This window comes from Eschscholzia californica, unplaced genomic scaffold (genome assembly GCF_041429995.1).
Source record: "Eschscholzia californica isolate CP2 unplaced genomic scaffold, dmEscCali1.0.p SCAF_1, whole genome shotgun sequence".
In the NCBI taxonomy this organism is placed as follows: Eukaryota; Viridiplantae; Streptophyta; class Magnoliopsida; order Ranunculales; family Papaveraceae; genus Eschscholzia; species Eschscholzia californica.
Window position 1 is genome coordinate 48,502,223 of NW_028238198.1, and position 22,336 is coordinate 48,524,558.

General features: G+C 37.2%; 2 protein-coding genes and 1 long non-coding RNA gene across 10 annotated transcripts; 1 reads left to right on the forward strand and 2 right to left on the reverse strand.

The window, feature by feature from the left end:
- Positions 1-169: 169 nt before the first annotated feature.
- Positions 170-3,309, reverse strand: LOC147567300 (SNARE associated Golgi protein family). The gene is made up of 2 exons (XM_086653926.1): positions 2,764-3,309; positions 170-917 (listed from the first exon to the last, which is right to left on the reverse strand). The coding sequence occupies exons 1-2, from the start codon at positions 3,072-3,074 to the stop codon at positions 485-487; spliced, it is 744 nt and encodes a 247-aa protein (XP_086510052.1). The 5' UTR covers positions 3,075-3,309; the 3' UTR covers positions 170-484.
- A 2,074-nt stretch (positions 3,310-5,383) lies between these two features.
- On the reverse strand, positions 5,384-13,645 carry EMB1895 (ARM repeat superfamily protein). Of its 6 annotated transcripts, XM_086653929.1 has the most exons (11): positions 13,498-13,645; positions 13,104-13,460; positions 11,594-11,993; positions 10,593-11,035; positions 9,843-10,028; positions 9,467-9,574; positions 9,002-9,199; positions 7,418-8,906; positions 7,000-7,213; positions 6,117-6,670; positions 5,384-5,963 (listed from the first exon to the last, which is right to left on the reverse strand). In XM_086653929.1, the coding sequence occupies exons 3-11, from the start codon at positions 11,667-11,669 to the stop codon at positions 5,944-5,946; spliced, it is 3,288 nt and encodes a 1,095-aa protein (XP_086510055.1). In that variant the 5' UTR covers positions 11,670-11,993; positions 13,104-13,460; positions 13,498-13,645; the 3' UTR covers positions 5,384-5,943. The 6 variants fall into 6 exon arrangements, with proteins under 6 accessions (XP_086510055.1, XP_086510056.1, XP_086510057.1 ...); XM_086653930.1 differs by having other exon boundaries at positions 7,000-8,906; positions 9,467-9,570; XM_086653931.1 differs by having other exon boundaries at positions 7,000-8,906; positions 9,467-9,570; positions 13,104-13,442; positions 13,550-13,644.
- A 4,190-nt stretch (positions 13,646-17,835) lies between these two features.
- Positions 17,836-21,390, forward strand: LOC147567302 (uncharacterized). 3 transcript variants are annotated; one of them, XR_015230735.1, is made up of 4 exons: positions 17,836-19,208; positions 19,338-19,419; positions 20,415-20,447; positions 20,877-21,390. It is a non-coding gene; the product is annotated as an uncharacterized LOC147567302 (long non-coding RNA). The 3 variants fall into 3 exon arrangements; XR_015230734.1 differs by having other exon boundaries at positions 19,341-19,419; XR_015230733.1 differs by having other exon boundaries at positions 17,836-19,419.
- Positions 21,391-22,336: the final 946 nt, after the last annotated feature.

Genomic DNA, 22,336 nt, shown 5'->3' on the forward strand with positions numbered 1-22,336 from the left:
ACAGGCCTTCCAGCTCTGCTTCTCTTAATTCACCAAAACCTAAGTGTTTGTAGTCTTTCATATTGACTTTCTGGATTTTATCTTCTCTTCTTTTTGTTTAATTTTGGAGACTTGTATGATGTTGACAACCATTAAAACTATGTAACATGAACAGCTCTTGGGTAATTCGTTTAGGAACCTCGAAGGCGAGAAGATATCTTCCTTCTAAACGTCATATATAAAAACATACAAAATGTCTATTCATTAGAGCGAATCTTACTTTGAAAATAAAAACTCACATTGGGGTATACCCTCAAGCAAAAGCTTCCGTGTCTAGGTTGATTACGTTCAGCAAACTGTTTGCTATTGTATACAAACTACATCCTCATTAACAACACAGCTGATTTTCAGTAAAAATGATTGGAAACCAGCCAGTTTTTATGTCGTCATTTAGTGAAAGGTGTGAAGAGATGTAAGCCGGTAGTGAAGCTATCATCGCTTCGATTTATTCCTGCTTCTGCTCGGTAACATTCTTGCCAGAAGATGGACGTTCGGCGGTTATATCCGATGAGTATTTCTTGATCCTTAGGGAGATAAGGATGCTTGATACTATCCCGAGCACAGGAAGAAGGTAAGACAAAACTTGAGATTTCTTAGCACCAGAGGCTGAAGCTACAGCAGCACCAGCAAGACTGCCGATGGATGTATTCTGTAAGATCATTGGGAGGCCTCCAATGATTGTCGGGAGCAAGAAGTCCAGAAGGAAACTAACTCTGGTAGCAGCTAAAGCGTAGTTGATGACATAGGATGGCATGGGTGAGAACCGAGCAAGAAGGACAAATTTCCACCCGTCTTTCTCAACTCCTCTGCTCAGAATGTGAAAGTACTTATTTCTCTGGGCCAATTCCATTGCCGAGCTTGATCTACGGAAGATAAACCTGAATAAAAAACCAATACGATCACTAATGATAAACATGGAATGCCGCGTAAAATAACAAAAAACCAAAAATTAGTTCAGTTCAAGACAAACACAGAGATGACACATAGTCTGGTCTAGGAATGGTAGAGACTAGAGAATACCTTCACACGCATGTGTAATGGCAGACTATAGAGCACAGCGTGATTGGTATTTGGTAATTTCAGCCTAGCAGCAGGATATCAAATGACTATGTATAGCCTAGGACACGACGAAAATCTGATTTCAAACGCGACATTAATTTTGAAAGATGACCCTTTAATAAGAGAAAGTTGATTTAAAACAAATTATTCTTGGAAAGAAAATTTTGAAGAGAAGTATTTTAAGTCAGTTCAGGAAAATATTCTAACCTTGCAAAAAGAATGGGAAGAGAATTTCGTATTTAATAGTTGAGGAAGTCAATGTTTATATTGAACTGATACTTTATGGATTATATTATGGACTTGACATGTTTAAAAGATTTTGATTTCATAAATGAAAAGATGCTAAATTGAGTTCTTCTCTTTAGTATATGTTAGATCTTTCTAATATAAGTTGTTAGATAAATCTCAACCATTGGTCAGCAAACATAAAGAAAACCCTTACTCATTGTTACATAGATACTTTGTGTATTCTAAAAAGGATGAGTATAGAATATCTAACTCGATATACATAATTCCTTCTAGTAACAACAGTGCTTACCACTCTAAAGTCAATGATAAGTGGCGAAGATGGAGTAAAAGTAAGATGTTACCAAATAATAGATGATCAATCTATGCAATCTAACCAATGAACTCTTTATGAATCTATGGCCACGGAGAAGCCTAAGTTCTCTTACGGCTCGGGGAAAAACCTTAATTACCCAGAGGAAGGATTCTCTTGACACTCTAAAACAACTTGGCCTGCCCTAGTTGCATTCCGCAATGCATTCGTAGATGTTACAATTGTTTCCACAGCCCTACTTGGGTGCAGAAAGCAATCAACTGAATAATTAGGACATCATACATTAAGGAATCGGCCGGAAGAAACATAGGCCTAGTCATCGAAGTGATCCAAATGATAACATGTCGGATGCATTTCCGTAGATCCTATACTCTTCTTGGGAACTCCAAATTCAACTTAGACCACTCTAGTCTAACAGTGCTGTTTGACTAATCCTGCTATCCACCAAGATATACCAAAAAGAATAAAAAGAAACGCTCAAGAAACTCAAAGCGAGAGGACAACGAAGGCGATGCGCTTCGTCTCCACATATCATTTTTGCACATGATGTATCTACGATATGCAATGTCCCTATGAGTTATCTATCGTCGGTTAATACGGTTAGCCATATATCGTATTGGTTCCTAATTGAGCTGAGTGAGACAATTTGTGTAGCATTAGTAAGTCATCAGCCTCTAGAGTCTAGACTGTGGCGTTTTTACACCTTTAATCCGTCCACCCAAAACATAACAACAAAATTCAATACAAAAGTACAAATGCAGAGCGTGCACGAGCTCGTTGAAGACGCTATGGAGCTAAAGTTGGAAAAACAAAATTTTTGAATATAAGTGCAACTGCAAATGTGACGGTGGTACTACCTGTGTCCAACCACCCATCTACAATAGGCATTCCTTCTGAGAAGGCATAATCAAATTCTTAAAATTTGTCTCAAGATCATTTCTTTGGAACTGGGATACTAGGAAGAGTCTAGCATCAAATTTCACACGTTCAAATCTCAATTTCTAACAAACAAAATCTACAAAATTTGATCTATTTGAGGAAGGGAATTAAGTAAATAAGTTAGGGTTTTAATATAAAGAAAGAGAGAGAGAGAGAGGAGATCTGACCTTCCAATCCAAAAAGAGAGAGAAGCACCAAAAACTTTAGCAGAAAACACGCATAGAACGGCAGGGAAGAAACCAAAGAGTAGAGAAGCTCCAGCCTCAAAGAAAACAGCATAGGGCAAGCAGAGGGCAAGAGTAATGGTGTGAGTTAAAACGTAGAGAGGGATCGCCCAAAACCCTAATCGATCTGATAAATCTCGAAAAAGCTGAACAATTGCATCTTTATCTAATCCATATTGTTTGCTAACAGCTTTGGAGATACCCAATATTGCAACGATAATAGCAACTGTTGATAATCGACCCAAGTTTCCCATTTTCACCAATCGTTCAACAACTGTTAACGATTATCGAAGCTGGTGACTTGTTTGGGAATAACTTGTTTTTCTTTTTTGTTGAAACTTGGGAATAACTTGTTGAAATTGCAAATCTATTTGGGACCGTTACCTATAGTGACAACACTGGGCCAAAGTAAAACATACAGAAAAACGAAGATATACTATATCACTTCTCTATAGTTTCTCTTCTAAATTATATTTCTTGGATACACAATCGGCCAACGCCACGAGGCGTTCTAGAAGGTCAACTACATCTGCCTTGAGAGTTGTGGCGGCCATCAAGTTGGCGCACTTAAAAAGAATTCGGGCGTGAGACCCTGCAAACCAGAAGGGTGGACACCCAAAAGTACGCTTACAAAAATATGTTTGTTGGCCTTGTGAGTATAAGTACTTGAAAGCCCCTATTTTCCAACAAGTTGGTGGGCGAGTTCGGTTTGAGTGTCCAACGATCGGGTGGTCAGACTCCGGTGAGGTGAGACAAGGAGTAGGGCAATTTGATCAGCGCATCTGTTTTGGATATAGAGGGTCGTAGGTTCGAATCCTGTCACCTTGATGTGTTGCTAAAGCTTCACATGACACGTCTGGGTAACAAAAGAGTAGGACATGTTCTCTTAAATTGCATCACTTCTTCTATTACTCTAGTGGTCAAATGACATTGGTTAAAGGCGACATTTAAAGCTTTGATAACTTGTTTATTATCTCCCTCGATCTCCACTCGTTCATAACCACGATTGTGACCCCACTCTATAACACCTAAAACTGCCCTGTAGCCCCTTCTTCGCTTGTTATGCATACAATGATTCTTGATTCGGTGGTTATAATAGTGACCATGAGCAACAATACTGATGAACAAAATATTGATCAGCTTTGACCAAGTCAAGAAATCAACATATTGACCAAACAATCCATGTAGGGAGACTTTTATCAAAGCCATCAGGGAAGTGGATCGCACGTAACTTTGCCACCAGAGTCCTAATATGGGAGGTCGGCACAAACGTCTTAGGCACCTTGAACACTGCGTTGGCTCATAGGCAAGCAAAAGGGTGAATCTGAACCAACTTTGGTAAGAGCCCTACTTTAATCCTGAAACAGTGGAAAGAGGTCAGTAGGAGTCACCTCGGCACCTCGAGTCCAACTCCACCTCAAGGCAAGATGAGAGTTGGATCTGAGCCAACTTCACAACTTGAGCCCTACCCTGGTCGGAGGCATGAAGTGGGGAGAACAACCAGAGTAAGCTCCACTCCTGAAGCTCAAATCTCTCTCTAACTCATCCTCGGCAAAGGGAAGCTCCTCCTTCGTATTTCTCATTGCGACAGGAAATCTACTAATTTGTCATGTGAAAGTGGAGGTCGTCATTACCGGAGATCAGTAGATCTACTTTGTCGCAACAAAGAGGACAAAGAGTAGAGATAGAGAAAAGAAAGAGGGGAGATTAGAGGAAGAACATAGAGGATAGGAAAGGAAAAGGAAGAAGATACAAACAGAAGAAGAGAGAAAAAAAAGATGATAGTGGTTATTGGCTGGAGGTGAAGAAGGAAAAAATAGTTTTACTTTTTTTTCCAGCTGTCGGGCGGTGGCCAGCCGGTGACTAACGGAAAAATGAAAAAGGGGCTATGTTGGAAGCTAGCCATTTTGGTGAGTTGGTCATGTCTGGGCGACAAAAACGACATCAACAATTGAAGTAAAGGAGACATTGACATTAATTTTAAAATTAATATTATTAAAAAATTTTGAGAACCCATTGTTATGGAGGTTTAAGACAAGCATCCTGCATATGATGTGTATGCTTCTAAATATGCCACACAATATTAGCCCATAAAGAAATATTACTCACTATGTTTTGATCATGCTCTATGGCATGCCAATTCAAGATCCAATCATACATATTCTGAATTTGACAAATGTTTTAGAAAAGCTATAATGCTTGTAACGATGTCCTTCCTCATTATAAGAGTGCCAAAAGGGACATAACATAGAGACGGGGAACATCTATCATATTGTATCATAGTAGGTAGGACTTAAAAGGTGAATTCTAGGGATAGTTTTAAGCTTCCATAGAACTTTCATTTAGCAGCTTGTCCAGGGTCCAAAGTATTGCTAAGGTTCCCATAGCAATACCATATACTAATATAATCCCTATAATAGACTTCCGAAATGACACAATATACTGAGACCATTTAGCATATTCTATTGACAAATAAATTATAATGCTGATTTTATGACTCGGTCTTAACTAACTCAACTGGTGTCTATTGGACCTCACCAGAATACAGACATACATGTTGCTATTTACTCAAAATGAGCTTCACATTCGAGACCTATGTTTAAGAACCTCGTTAGAGATAGATAAAATTACATCTGATACCGCTAAGAAAATTGGATTATATCTGAATGCTCTACTTGTGACATTGTACTAAATTAAGAAACGGAAACCCATGATCATGTCAAAATTGCTATAACTAGGGTTACATATTAAGTAAACTAATATGAAACAAGTCACATAAATATTACATACAAGTATGAATTTCAGTGTTGTACGATCAGTGTCAAGCGTACCAGCATCGGGCACATCATGGATGTCTGACATGGTACCAGCCTTGGTCATACCACCCATGTCCCTAGCATGGTCTCTCTCTGTCTCTCTCCAGTTCACGCATCCACCGCGTCTTCAAAAAAATGAGTTGGATATTGAACTCTGGTATGTATATATAGATCACAGAGGTTCCTCAACGGCGACAATGGTAGCAGAGGTGAATCAATAAACATGGAGTTCAGAATTCAGCATTTGGATAACTTAGCATTAGGGTCCAGAAGAAGGATGAGGGGTCAACTTTCAACTCCAGATCCTTCACGCAGACACTGGCTCTCCTGCACATGATAAACACATCACAGAAGGGTATTAATAAGCCACACCTCACTAAGGTGATAAAAAAACTGATTTCACTAGAACAGCAGTGGCAAAATTAGCTTCTCTTACGATAGTTTTTAAATAATAACGATTATCCAACAAAAATGATCAACCTGAAACTGGAGGTGGTTCCTTCACGGTAAAGTGAGGATCGGTATTCAGAGGGACTAAACTCCAATAAGAACCTTGACTGTCCATGCAACAGCTGCACCATTTGATTTTGTAAGAACCAACTGGAAACGCAGAAACATCCAGCAAACAAGTCGAGAATCCTTGCCCTCTCTCATTCGCCTCAAAACTCACACAAGACCACACCAGCCCACCATTACCACAAGTCCTACCTTGCTTTTTACCACTTTTCTTTTTCATACCTTCCCTTACATAAAGCATTAGCTTCTCATTCAGATCCACGGCATCGACGCTCTCCCAAGCTCGAAAATCAGATCGTGTTTGCTCCTTACTTTCTACATAACACCCATCCTTCTGGTAGGATGGTCTACAAGCTAGAATACAGTATAATTTTGTGATCTTTACACGATGATTAGGCGGTTTATCTTTCATTTGGAGGCAGAGATTTAGAGCGAGGTGGAAGCCAGGTAAGATGGATATTTCTTCAGATTTTCTTGTATCAGAATGGAAGGCAAATAATTCTGCACCAGCGCAAGGCCTGAAGTGGAAACAAATGCAAATATCAGAAGTTTTATATCATAATAAATTTATATATTAACATCATAATAGTACAAGAAATAAGTACCACACTTGGGGCAGGGCAAAATTTAATGTTATTTATCCAAGATAGTTAACAAGGTATAGTAAACTCCTTTCCTAGGAAGCAATATATGAAAAATAACATAAGAGGCAGATGAAAGATCATCGACCGCATTAATACGAAAAATTCCATGATATTTACCATTACAGAAACATCTTTAGAATATACTACCAAAGCTAGAAACACTAAAAGAAGAAAGCTGAGAAAGCAGGATTTGAGCAGCATACCTTACTTGAAAGAAGAAGGATGGGGTCTGAAATGGTATTCTCATCCACTTTTTAAGTATCTCCGACAAAAATTGCACCCCTGTCCTGGATACATGACATGACGCCTCTTGATCACTTATACCCTTTGCCTCTTCTCTGAGGCGTAGTACTTCCAACACAGCAAATCTAGAAACAGCAAGAGTTTCTGTTTCTTTGAGTCCAGCTTTATATATTACTGCTCTCGGATGACAATGGAAGCAAATGTCAGGCTCTTCAATTAAAGTCAAAAAGACCTTTAGATTATCACTAGTTTCACTATCTATGTGCTGCAACCTCTCAATTACATCTTTTAGCACGGAAAAATGTGAACATTTCATCGAGTTCTCCAAATACTCTAACATACATTTCTCATACAGGTTAGGATAGTATAGAACAAAACCTGTACAAAAGGCCAAGAATGAACAACCAAGTGCAAGCCTTGAAATGGTTCTATGGCTTTCAGAATCCATACCCATGAAAGATGTACCAAGAAGATCAAATTCACGAACCAACCTACTCAGTTGAAATGAGAATCTTGTTAAATTATATGAAAGTAAGTGGAAATCTTGTGCAGCTCTCAAGGTCCCAACCTCCTCACTGGCTTCAACCCGCAAAATGTTGCTAATGTTTCCGCCATTGCATGTATTGGAACTCAAGAATTTCAGGACGTCGATGATGATCTGTAGAACCTTAGATCTTAGAGATAAAAACCACCTCTGGAAATAAAAGTTTTGGTTGGATCTAGTAGCACATGCCAACATTTCAGCTGCAGAGCAAATACCAGTATAAGCCTCTGAAATCCCGTCAATATAACTATGTGGGTTAGCATTCCAAGCAGGATCTCGACAAAGTCCCCGTAAAGCTTCCCTACAAGGTCCAATCCATACTTTACTTACTTGCTCTGCGCCAAAAAGCAGCAGGATAGTGCATTCAGCTTGAGCAAATAGAGCCAGAGACTTTAACCAATAAGCACAAGAATTTGATTGCACCCTAACTCTTAATTGCCCCGACATGAATGCAACAGCAAACCAAGCTCCTTGGCATGCCGCCCGTTTTCCAGCACTATAGGCAGCCCAATTATTTTCTCCTGCCATGAGCTTTTTCATATATTGAAGACTGAGTCTTTCATGATCCACCCAACAATCAAAGTTAGATGTGCCCAACTCTTTAGAAATGTTACATTTCTCACTATTCTTATCCCCCAAGTAACTCCATGTAACACAAGAAGGTAATATAAACAAGTACCTGATGCATAAACCTTGATTGCATGAGCTGCTCTGGTCCATGAGTTTGAGAAGAAGCTTTGCTAACTGATGCATTTGGTCAGTGACTGTACTGGCTTGACTAAGTGGTCCCAAGCAAAACTCAATAATTTTGTACATGCAACAAACGAGTTTTGAAGCAACGCAAACGTACTTTTTACCATTGAGTCGTGCATTCACATTAACACGAGAAGAACCTGTTATTCTTATGCTCGATTCACCAATGCATAAGCCCAGCACTGATTCTACTATGCATCTAAGTCTATCAAAAGCAAGAACCCCCGTTGCTGGTTGATCTTCCACCAAATCAATTACAAGATTGAGCAAATTTTTGCATTCTTTTTTCAGTTCAGAGGCAGTGCCACAAGTCTTTAATACGGGCTTTACCAGCATCTCTATACGATCTATTAACAACAAAACGACCGAGGACGGGAGATGCACTGTACCTTCTGCAGTAGATATGATTTCCATTGGCATGGGACGATGGAGAGATATATCTACAAGAAGATGGAGGGCCAATGATCTTTTTAAGGGGACAGGAGATATAGCTGCAATCTGAATAGATTTTACCAACTTAACAATTTCAGATATCTCCACGTGAGCAATGGGCCCCGGACTCCTGAATATCTGCAGGTTTACCAAGAAGCCTTTTAAGATTTATTACATTCAATTTTAGAGAAAACGAAAAAAAAAATAATGACATTGAGGCAGCAGGTAATGACCTTACGCAATATCTTAAGTGCTACACATTGTGAACCCAATGTGAAGTTTCCATCTAGTACATGGAACAATGTCTTGAGTAGATTTGAGTTCACAAGACGAATAACTCCTTTCGCCACAAGGAAATTCAAACATCGTAATGCCATTGCTTGCACAGAAGAAGCAGATCTTTCTGAAATGAATGCTAACAGAAAGTCTACCTGCATCCAGGAATCACAATGATGGATAAGTCTCAAATTTGTTGAGGTTTTAATAACTTAATATAGGCACAAACTATACAAATGGCTTGGCTCAGCTTCTGTTACGTAAATATTTAATAGTCACATAAAGTAATGATATCTTCCACAAATATTTCATGGTATTAGCATCGGCAGAGAGATGTTGTCCAGCAAAGTAAAAGCCCTTGATCACTTAGTCCCGAATAAACTATAAATGTGTACTCAAACTGCTTGAACAATTAAAAGTACCTGCTCAGAGATCAGAAACATCGACTTGGAAGCAAGCTTTGATAGTGACACTAACATCTCAATTGTGAAGTCATCCTCGGAAGATTCCGACACCAACTTCTTACCTGTCTGCGGGAAGGAAAATTAAATGCTATAGCATGGCCATAATTGAATAAGTGACATCAAACACGACAAAACTGAGCTTCCTTTGCTCTATTGACATGGAAGTGAGTGTTCGCTTGTCGGCATCCTCAAAATATATCTTAGTGATCCTTATGACAGATATAAGCAATATTTTGATACTTCTACAGATAGAAAATATTTTTTATAGGATATACTAGTGTACTATTTACTCCATGAAAAGTGATTAATTGGAATGAACGTACTACATTATTACCTTGTATGCTCTGCTTGCAAGTAATGATGAGCACCCAAGTCTTGAGAAAGTGCGAACTCCTGCTAGTTTAAAAGTGGGTGATATTTTTGGTGAAGTGACCATGTTGATCATCATCTCCAACACAACAGATGCAAAATCCTCTGACAACTCAGAAAAGCAACCGGCAGCAAATGCTGATGCTTTTACCTGACATCAAAATGAATACATGCAATCATCTTCTGTTTGCAATAGGATGTTAAACACTAACAAGAAACAATTAGCAGAAGGTAAGTTTGAACATTCAGTTTACCCACCAGGATCTGCAACACATATCCTAATTAGGATACCCAAATAGCATGTGTGTCTGATGTACTTTTCTGTTATATACTTATATGGATACCATTAGTTAACCTAGGAAACATACTCAGCTACAACAAGAACTCAGTGTTCAAAACGGGAATAAGGCATAATCCTAAAGAGACTGTTGGATAAGTTTAATATATTATACGTAAACTTCATAGAAAGCCGTAGCTCTTATTATCCCACAAAACACCAGTGTCTAAAATTTTCTGTTAAGAAACTCTATGTTTGATTCTTCTACGTGCCAAAAGTGCTTAATTTTCTTTTCCCTTCTAACGTAGAATAAATTTGAATGAGAAAACCCATACAAGGAAGGGGAAGAGGAGGAAGTTGAAGGACAACTAAACAGATGGAAAATTAGGGACTATCTTCAACAGGATATATGACGTTAGCAAGGATTAGTGACCTCACCTCCAAAACATGGCATGATCTTAAGCTTGACAATATCATGTAACGTATTTCTGCACTGTCCTTCGCAAAAACAGCCCAGCAACCAAGTAGACATAAAGCTAATGCTCTGGATTCCACATCCCCAGTGTCAAACACTATCTTCACTCTTTTAAGCATCTCTAGACAGTTGTGTATCCTCTCCTTAGCTAAAATTCCTTTATATCTTTTTCCTTTCTCCCTTTGATGCTTCAGCTCTATTCGAAAAATCTTTAAAACACAAAGTCTGGTATGTTTGTCCCCAGATCTAAATGCATCTGCAAGACGTAGAAGAATTGTATTTGCGAACAGCCTGTCCACTCCATGAACTAAACCAAACATGTTCAATACAGCCACTGGATAGCTAGGTTCTTTGCTCCAGCGCTCAAGTCTACGCCCGAGTTGTAATATAGACGCAATTGGTTGGCCTGTAAGGAAACAATATATAGTAAATCTCTTTACGAGGAAGAATTTTGGAAATATTTTTCAAACGAAAAACAAAATTGATATTGATTCGAGCAGAAGAGGTATCATTTATAAATGCAATTACCTCTACGCAAGGTGCTAGTGATATTATTAGTTGTTTGACTTATTTCTTTATAAATACTGAAGTATTCCATTATTATTTACAGCTATAATGTAGTAACAGATTTCAAGTTGTGCCATCCAAAATAGTCTCCAGAAGAAAGGATGAAAGCGAATAAACCACTCTTCGTATCCAATAATCATTAGTTGTTTCAATAAGTACTACTTGAGTAACAAAATATTGCGTCCAAACAACTAGCTAAATGTTCTTTATTTTTTTTGTTCAATATATATTCGTTGGTTTAAAAAAAAAATGACTGAAATATAAGTAAGTTACATCAGTATTTAAAAAAAAACTCATTCAAGAGAAACTCCTTAGTACAGTAAAATCATCGGTTAGAAAGAGAAATAATAACCAAAACAATTCGCTAACCCTATATTAGCAAGGGGAGCTTGCTTACCAGGTTTCTTAGACCTAAGACCCTTTTCGAGCTCGACGCTCCACTCCATGGCGCAAGCTGCAGAAATCACTTCCATTGCTCCTCTTCAGTTTCCTAGTGGTAACTGACTGATTCAGCTCTCAGTATCGCATAAAGCAAGCTTGGTAAATGGCCACAAAATATTTCCAGAGGTATCTCTGAATACCTCTAGGCTATGTGCAAAGAGCGATTTGCATTTGGTTGCACTGCCACTGTTACCATACCAACAATGTAAAATGTAGGTTAATCCGATGGGTCCTATTTTATGATCTCAAGGGTTTTGGATGAAGCAAATTGAGCCTTCACTTTGGGGGACTATCAGTACGATACTTTTTAGTATCCCTTATTCGTTACCAACTAGTAACTACCGTCAAACATGTATCTGAAGAATGTAAAAATGAACTAAATAAGAACTATAATAATCATATACCTATCAGAGAAAGTTTGAAACCTAAACAAAAATGTCATTTTGAGAAAGAGAGAGAAGAAAGCTGGCACAGAAGATTCAGAAAATAAAAACTTTATTATAAGAACTGACAATTTTTGGGAAATTTATGAGGATGGAGCTGGTCGGTGGGGTCTTTTACAAAATTAAAAAAAAAAATCTTTCTACATTTCATACTTCATTGGACCCTGTTTTGCCAATATTGCTATACTAGCATTGGGATTTTATAGGGTCCAAAAGAATTGGCCCCTTTATTTCTAATAATCAAAGAAGACCATTTGTCTCTTTGAACTGAAATCCTAGACGACATTCGACAGAGACAAAGAAGACATTTGCAATCTTGCCGGAGATTTGGTATACTCATTATGATATTGCCCAATTAGGTATGCTCATATGGAAATTGAAGAATGCGAATACCAAAATTTTCCACACCCATACCCGATTAGTTCGAGTGAAATCAGATATTATTAAACAGATTCGGTAGTTCAAAAATTAAAGAATGTGGTGCATAAGATATGGACATCAGAGTGCCAGACTGAACAATAACTTTCGAGAGTGAATCTATGGAACCTTATTTTTTTCTTGCATAAGATAAAGTACATTCTCACTAAAAACTTTCTCTATCTATATTCATCTCTGTTTTTGTAGCTACTGTTTAGCATTTCTGTCTCTCATTCTCAATAGATCAGTTTAGGTTTTTCGTTCTAATCAATTTTCATTTGCATCTCAGTTTCTTATTCGAATCGACCGAAATTGAGTTAAGTTCGAAGAAACATACACTGATTGAGTGAAGAATCAAAATAATTTCCAAGAAGAACTTGGTGCATATCAAAATCGGAAGCTTACTCCAATTAGATATGAAATCTCGATTTTTATACAACTAGACAAAGCTTGTCAAAGTAGTCAACAATTTCACCTTTGTAGTTATTTCTCGTTCAAAAGAACTGATTCTCGCTCAACATGGTTCAATTGATCAGATTTTAGGGTTTTGAAAAACCCTAAGTTACAGTACGGATTTAGTTAGAGTTTAGGGTTTTGAAAACTTACCTGAGATTAGCATAATCTCTTCATGGAACCGTCAGAGATAGAGAGGGAGAGAGAGAGAGGAAAGAGTACGCTGGAAAGAGAGAAAGGGAGGAATATGAACAGTTGTGCCGGAGAAGAAAATCCTATTCACAATATTTTCCGCAATTTCGCGGGCAGGTGTCGCGGGAAAACTTTTTTCTGCTCCGTCAATCCGTCGTAAAATTTCTTCCCAAGCCAAACAAAAGGCTCTTCTTAGTTCTTACTTCTTACCAGTGGTTAAATTGAGCTCGGTAATATGATCGTACTGGGAAGTGCGGGGAGAAAATTTTCAACAATTTTATGTACACCGACTAGTGTTGCCTGCCGCACACACACATTCTAAGTTAACTTTTTTTTTTTTTTTAATTAAGGATACATTCTAAGTTAACTTGTTCAATTTGTTTGACTAATTTGAATTTCATTCATACTCACCACTCAACGGGTGCCCAGGATCCCATTCTAGACTGGGCTACCCTAGGGTCTCTATAAAGTATTTCTACTTACAATCAGGATCGTGGTTGACAATTTAGAGGTCCAGCGCCAAATTCTTTTAAGGGCTCTTTCAAAGAGCTGAAAGGTTTTTTTGTATACGAAAAGTAATAAATTAAAAGTTGATGTAATTTAACTCTGGAAAAAATAGTTTATCGTGGTTAATATGTGGCATTATTATATAATAAACTTTGCATTTTCTAAGTAAAGCTTATTCGAATGGTAGAAAATTTTATTTTCTTAAAGTATTATTTAAAATTTTGAAAACTACACATCTTGGATAAAGAATCAACATTTAGTTTTTTTTTTGCTCGTGTGACAAGATTTAGGGAGGAGATTAATATTTTTCATGAGAAAAAAGAATACTTTATGAGATTATCGTATCTAAGTAGGTAAGAGGATTTAAATTCTCTCATTCTCCATGTCACTATTCAAAATAGGATTTTGACGCTTTTCTCACACGGTCACACCATATAAAATAATAGTTAAAATGAAAACTTGATATAGATAAAGATTAATTGTCGAAAAAAAAAGGGGGGGAATTGATGGAGAGGAAAATAAATAGAGGAGAATTACAAGATAAAAAGGTCGTGATGCAATTAAAGTAAATACAGTAGATATAAGACTCAAAGTATTGATTGTGACTCTTGCAAGAAACTAAAAAAAAAAATGAAGCTAACAAAAAACTATAGGAAAATAACTAAAAAACTATAAAAAAAAAAAAAAAGCATCTACTATGATTCTCGAACTAATGATTTCTCATATGCAATCTAAAGTGTCAACCAACTGGGCTACTACTTATCTATTTTCTTCAACCGTCAAATAAATATATGAATAATAAATGATAGTTTTTTTTTGTTGAACGAATGATAAATGATAGTAAGTGACTCAAAATAAAAGTAGTCCCTTTGTGGTGGTGGGGCCAGTGCAAGCGCCCTGCCCGCACCGGCCCATCCACGACCTTGCTTACAATGTGTATGTACTTACAAGATATAGTGTAAGAAAATGTTTTAACTCAATATGACATTTTTTGGTATCATGATTTTCACATTTATCTTGATATTTTAACTAAACGATAAAAGTGATACTTTGACTTGGATTTACAAATTAATGTAATATTGAACAACTCATTTGAGTACCAGAACATCAATAGATTATTTACGAATTATTTTATATCTTAAATAAAGAAAAAAAAGTCGCATAATTTTATTAATCATTAGTCCAAGAAAATTACAAGATATAGTGCAAGAAAATGTTTTAACTCAATATGAAATTTTTTTGTATCATGATTTTCACATTTATCTTAACATTTTAACTAAACGATAAAAGTGATACTTTGACTTGGATTTACAAATCAATGTAATATTGAACACTCATTTGAGTACCAAAACATTAATAGATTATTTACGAATTATTTTAAATCTTAAATAAAGAGGAAAAAAGTCGCATAATTTTATTAATCATTAGTCCAAGAGCTTCATACTGTAATTACTCAATGACATTAGAAGTAGAAAAAATACATAATCAAGAGTCAACCCAAGCTAAAACACGATTTTCTATAGAAATTGTTTACTTGGTTAAGTTCACCCATGAGTTTGAAACAGAAAAAAATAAAAGTAAAATGGCCGGCAAAGGGATTTGATCCCTGATCAATGTGTTGTAAACCAAGGACTTTGCAAGAAAAAAAGAGTAAAATGGCGGGTAGAGGGATTTCATCCCTGGACAATATGTTGTAAGCAAATGACTCAAACCAGTAGAGCTAAACAAAACAATGTTGTATATTGATTGCTAAAACTAAATATTGGAGATCAGCCTAAGCAATCGCCCAATGTCACGACCCGTTAGGTCGACCCGGCACAATAAGCTCAAAACACATGGATCGTAGTCTCAAGCATCCGACACATACACATCTACGCTTCCATCCGGACATTGGGCATAAAAAGCATCCATCATGTCATTAGCTACCATATGCCTAACATAGCACATCAAGATCTGACCCCTTGAATAGCTCAATCCTCTCAATGGTAGAAGTTAGCACGACCTGGCGCAGCACGGGAACATGTAACTTTTTTCTCTAAGGAACCCGCAGTAATCTATCTCCAGCTACCATCCCAAGTCGTGCGCACTTGTTAAAACAGACGAGCACCCCATCTACGAGGTCTTGACGCATGTTACGATGCATATGAGGAAGGGAGACCACCCCCTCCTATAGTAGCAAACATCGTGTTTAGCCTATTTCCATAAGGAAACATCAATCTTTCGACCAGACATACTTGTTCATATAAATGACGCTCACGTCCATGTTCCAGACTTGAATGTAACAGACACCTTCCGCGCATGGCATAAGGAAGCTTCTGGCCCTTTCGACCTCGTCTTCGGCCCTCCGACCTACGTGCTCATGCGTGTCATCCTAGCACACGTCATCGAAAAACTTCAGAGTACACCTTCAATCTTCTGCCTAAACTTCAATGCTACCACAACACCTTCGCGTTTTCGGCATAGCACCTTTGTGCTCCACTACACTGTCTCATCGTGTAGGCACCCCGCAAGATTACTTCAGTCTTTTGCATTGCTTCCTCTGATGAGTTAGGACAATGGCCCCCTCCGACATTCATCCATGCTCAATTTTGCCCTCTTGGCCTCAAAGATATCGGCTCCCCCACTGGTTCGCCATTTAACTGACCACTCCCGCTCCTCGACTCTCGTACCTCACCTCTTCAGTTTCACCACGAGTTGGCATCTCGATTGTTACCTTTCGCCTCTACATTGTTCGTGACTAATATTTTCATGCGCATCATAGTACAAATACCGCGACACGACTCATGCTACTCTGATACCTCAGCATCAATTGCTTTCACCTCGAGTTAGCATCTCCACTAGGGTTGTAAACGAAGCGAACTATTTCGGATACATTACTATCCGAATTCGATATCCGAAAATATTCAGAGACTATCCGATAAGGGTTCGATATCAGACGGATGGTAAAAAATTATATCTGAATCCGATATCCGAAATGCTAATCGGTTATCGAATATTATCCGATCTGAAATCCTGAGTTTTTTTAAATTTCAGAGTTAACAATTAACAACTGAAAATGCAAAGTCCTGATTCCTAAACCTAAAAGATATCAAAGTTCATACAACCTAACACCACGTAAACCATAAAACCTAACACCATTCTTAAAATTCATAAAATCCACAAGCATATCAAAATATTGGTTAAAGTTTAAGCCATAACACCATTGAAAACATAAGTCTCAATTCTCATAAGTTTAAGTGTTTAACATTCAAAGTAAACCATAAGTCTTCAAAGTTCAAATCCATAAATCAAGACATGAGCTCATGGGTCTATGATTCCATTCCTCCAATCTCCCACCTCCCACCTCCCAAACAACTGAACCTGAAAAACAACGTCACAATGACAATATTACATCAAAATTACTATGACTAGTCTCCAACTAGACCTTACAATGACAATATGACATCAAAACATGGGTTTAAGTGTTTAACATTCAAAGTGAAGCATGTTGAATAATGCTTACCAAAAGCACTCTAGCTACAAGAGACAACATCATATATTTCTGCTCCTTCCACCATAGATATCTCATCTGAAATAGAAACTTTATTAGAAAATACTTAATCATCATCCAAGAAATGACAAGTTACACAACAATAACCTTTGTTCTACTGTTCAGCTGTCCACAAATTGGTTGTTAAAATCACCCGAGAAGTAACATTTTCAAGAATCACTAGCAAACGAGCTCTCATGTCAACAAAAACTTTCATAACATCACTCAGAATAATATTTCTAAAATAAAACTTCATTAATGGGCTAATAGATTTCACATACTCTTAAAAATACCGATGTTCAGTCAAATTAAATGGATAATCATGAAAAGCAACCATCTTAGCAAAAGCAATCCTACAATTACTCACATCAAACTTCCAAGTTCCCAATTTTGGTGGTTTTTCCACTACTGCTACTTGTGGAAGTTATAAGCTTTTGACCATCACGATTCATAGGCTTCATATAACATATTTTGCTATGGATACTCAAATGAGTTGTCCCTTTTAAACTAAAACCATCAAAATTCCTTTTGCAATACTTACATGTTGCTCAGACTTGCTTATTCCCTAATTCGATACGATCATCTCCACTTTCAACTTCTTCCTGATTACCTAAACCAACATTATCTAATCCTGGTTCAGGTTGTTCAACACTAGTGCTCATAGTGGTTTGTACTGGTGGTGATGAGTTCATACCACTTGTAACTGGACAATGAGACATCTTAAAATGAAGATAAACAGAAATGTGAAGAGGTAAATCACCTATTTGATAATAGTGATGATGATTAACTTGAACACAGAGATAGAGAGTGAGAAAACGTGTAAGAGAGAGAGAGAGATGTGAGAAAGTTTTCTCTGTGTGTTTATTCATATAGTTTACATGAGTATTTATAGGTTTACATGTAGGTTACATATAGAAGTAAATCTAGGAAATAGGAAAACTTCCTTAATAACATTATTACATAAAATAACAATTAATAATTAGGAAACCCTAATTACGGCTCTCTTAGTCGGTCGATCACCTCCATGCCGTCGATGGGCTTGTGTGTGCTCGGTTGGGCTTGGGCCTGGTGATATACCTTAACACTCCCCCTCAAGTTGGAGCAGAAAGGGACGTGATGCCCAACTTGCCAATAATATGTTTGAACGCATCTGCTCCAAGTGGCTTTGTGAAAATATCCGCAAGTTGCTCAGAAGTAGGTGTAAAACGGGGAGCGATGACGTTAGCTTTGATCTTTTCCCGAACGATGTAACAATCAATCTCAATATGCTTTGTACGTTCATGGAATACTGGGTTATCAGCAATGTGGAGTGCTGCTTTATAATCACAGTAAACCGACATAGGAGAAGAGTGGTCGATACCAAGATCTCGAAGTAGATACTTCAACCATTGAAGTTCACTGGTTAAATGTGCTAGCACTACAAAAATATGTCTTATTTGTAAAAGCTTTACGGGTTGCCGTTATAAATAAAGTAATTATAACGGACTTTATGGTACCGTTACAAGTATTCGCTCTTTTATAACGGTTTTAATTTAGAGAGCCGTTATAAATAAGTTATTTAAGTTAGCGCCAACTTTTCGATGGCCCCAATTTCTTTCCCGCCTCTGGTGTGTTATCGTTTTATTATAACGGTTGTTTTTCTGTTATAACAGAGACTTGTTATAACGGCTTAATTTGGTCTAGCCATCATAAAAGAGTTGGATTTTTTATAACGGCTCTGATTCTGTTATAATAGAGACTTTTTATAACGGCTTTTTTTGTGTGCCCGTTATACAAGAGGGATTTATTATAATGGCTGCTTGTCCGTTACAAGTGAGCTTTTTTGTAACGGCCTTTGTGTTTCTGACCGTTATAATAGTTAGCCCTAGAAACTACACGGGTCCTCTTTCTATTTTGGTTTTCACTCTCTCCTTCGTTTAGAAGAGGATTTCAAAGAGAGGGGGAGTTCAAATCGAGGATTTCAGAGAGATTAGGAGTTCAAATCAATTTTATCAACATGGATTTGTGTCTCGATTAGAACCAATTTTTTGGTGAGTTTTTGAATTTCATCTTCTGGTTTATGTCTAGGATTGGTTTACTTTTTTTGTGTTCTGAAACGGAAGTCAATATACAGAGTAATTCACCGTCGTTAACCATTATTTACAATTCCTACCAACTAGTAGGGAATCAAGCTCAAGTCCCGGAAGAGGGTGAATTTGAATTTGTTAGGGTTTATACGAAGAAGAAGCTCAGATTGAAATTGTAAGCCCTTCTTTCTCTCTCTTGTTTTTTATCTCTTAATCCTTCAATTTCATCTATCATAAGTTCCTAACGTACCCACACTTCAAACGAATTTACAAACGAAATCATGTTTCAAAACTTCCATAGAATTCAATTTGTAATGGAGTTGATGGGTTTAGGGTTTAGGTTTAGGTTAAGCTCAGATTATGCCTTCTTGTTGATATTGTTCAATACCCATGTCTGTAAAAGTTGTATAATTGAATCCAAGTTCGTCAAATTTGGTATTTATTTTTCTTGATTTTTAGGTTAACTTTACATCTTAAATATCATCTTCTTTTGTTAGGTTAGTTAGGTTGCAGTTTCTTATACAAGTTGAGTCACTTGACTGTATTATATAGTGCAGTACAAAAACTTTAGTATAGACGAAGATCTGTTATTGTTTCCAGGAAGCTTTCATAAACGAAGTTTGGTTTACAAATTAGGGCTTCTTTATGTTTTCCTTGTTTCGATCATATCTTGACTTTCGATATTATATTGCTTCCAGTACTCGAACCTTTTCCCGTTATGTATTGAGGCAAAATGGGTCTTAACTTTTAAGGTGTAGTTTCCTTGGTGCTAGATTTTTTTTCCTCTGTGTTCTGTTTTTGTTTCTCAATTACTTATTGATGTACAAGCTTGTAGAAACTGATATTCAAGTGTCAAAGGTTGTCCGTTCATCTCTTTCAAGAATTTCCTTTCTCGTCTTTTGTTCTATGGGTAGTCCCAAGTAGTTTAAAAGTACAAAACTTTTGCGCTTGGTTCGGCTGGTGTATTTCAACAAAAGATGTTTCCCGATCATAGTTTCTGTGGATCAACTTCCTAGGGGGTCTTCATAGACAGAATGGAAATCGTGTACATAGATCAGTTGTAATTGATTAATATTCTCTCTATGGTTGCGGTGTTATTCCAGGACAAGTATTCTTTTCATATGTGATTTATAATGATGAAGATTTTGTTTTTTTTTTCATTATATGCAGACTTGTCCTTCATTACTTCGAGTTTTCATTAAGGTATGTTCTCCTTACTTGAGTTTTATCTCTTACCAAATTACTTGTTTTTTTATTTTTTGCTGTGTATTTTGATACATGAAGTTCGGATAGGGATGAAAAATTAGGGCACATGATAACTGTGTTAGTGAAAGGAACCTATTTACTGTTGAATCACGATACGGTATTTGCTGCTGAAACACTTACTTCAATGGCTAATATGGGACTTGTTAAGTTTCATTTATTATTCTTCTTGTTGCTTACTTGTCTGACAATATGTTCTTCTGGTAAGTAAAAAGACTTATTGATTCTATTCTTTTTAAACTTCAAAATATATATAGAATCATGTTGTATCTTTAGCTGTGATTGATATTTGATTTGGGAAACCATTAAAGTTATTCGTTTGATGTCCATATACACCTGGAAGCATTTTTAATATTCTGAATTTTGCAGATGATAGTTTGAATTCTTGGACAAATCTTGGCAAATCGTGGATGATCAACGTTCAAAGAAGTTTGCGGATGGTGTAGAGGCGTTTTTGGATTTTGCATTTGCCCACGGACCTGTTTTGGGAGGTGATCAAATAAAGTGTCCGTGTGGTAATTGTAATAACTCTAGGTACGGAGTTAGACAAAATGTTATGGAGAATTTGTATTACTATGGGAGAAATGATAGAGAGACAAGCTGAAATGGCAGAGAGACAAGCTGAAATGGCAGAGAGACGAGATAGAGATTTTGCTGCATTGATGGCACTCTTGCAGCAACAACGACAACCAACTACTTCAGAATTTTCACAACCTAGGTAAGCTTGTTTCCCTCTATTAAATACTTAATAATTTTTAGGTTGTCTTCCTATGAAGTGAAATAAGATTCACGAGAGTATCTTAATGTACATATATCATACCATAAAATTGTTTGTTTAGTTGTTGATCACTAAATCAACTCCGTATTTTGTCCATTGGATTGATGGTGAGTTTGGTTGATTTGCATGGTATCACTCGAGTTCCTATTTATAGTCAGCCAGAAGACATATATGAACAAGTTAGTACCATTATCATGAAGTACATTAGCCTTAAAGAAAGTATAATTCTGATTCTTTCTCTTTGACAAGTTCATCTTTGCAAAGGTCTTGCTGTGTGTTGTATTTATTGAAGTTCTTAATGAAAACAATTAGATTAAACGTCACATTGAGTTGAAAACATCATCTCGAAACGATTATTATGATCACGGGGTCATTTATAATGGTCAATTAGCTACAGATTTTGTTCCTGGTTTTGCTGCAATGTTGCAGACACACTCCCTCAATTACCTTGGACCAGTTGTCTGCGTCCACAAGAAGAGTGAGGTAGTTTCGTACATTCTTCATACATTTTTGACGTCAAAACATTAGCAGTAGATAGTCCTGAAATTCCTGCAGAGTTTATAGCATTAACAGGGCCATCAATGGATGGATGATTCCCATATCTTCGTTGCAATTGTGCATGGTCCTGACTTAACAAAACAATCAACTTAACGGAAGTTGTCATGTATCAACTCCCGGTTTCATGTTGATAAAACGGAAAACCATTTTTTGACATCAGCATTTGGCGCTAGAAGGAGGGTATCTATCCAACAAAATCATCAATTTGGTAACTCGAATCTTATTTATCAAACTTTTCAGTCTAACTACTTCCCTGGGACCCTCAGGTAGATATGAAGAAAATTCGGGAAACATCCCTCAACCACATGATATTCACGGCAGCCCTCGAACAGCTCAAAGCCGAAAGAAGGCCGCAAGAGAAGAAAATCACGCAGCTACAGAAGAAACTTAGCACGGCAGAAACCACGCTAAGAAAGTCAGTACCGAAAACACTCGAATCTCTGTTCTGGGAAAACCCCCCGAAAACCAACAACCCAGTAGGCCCCCTGATCCC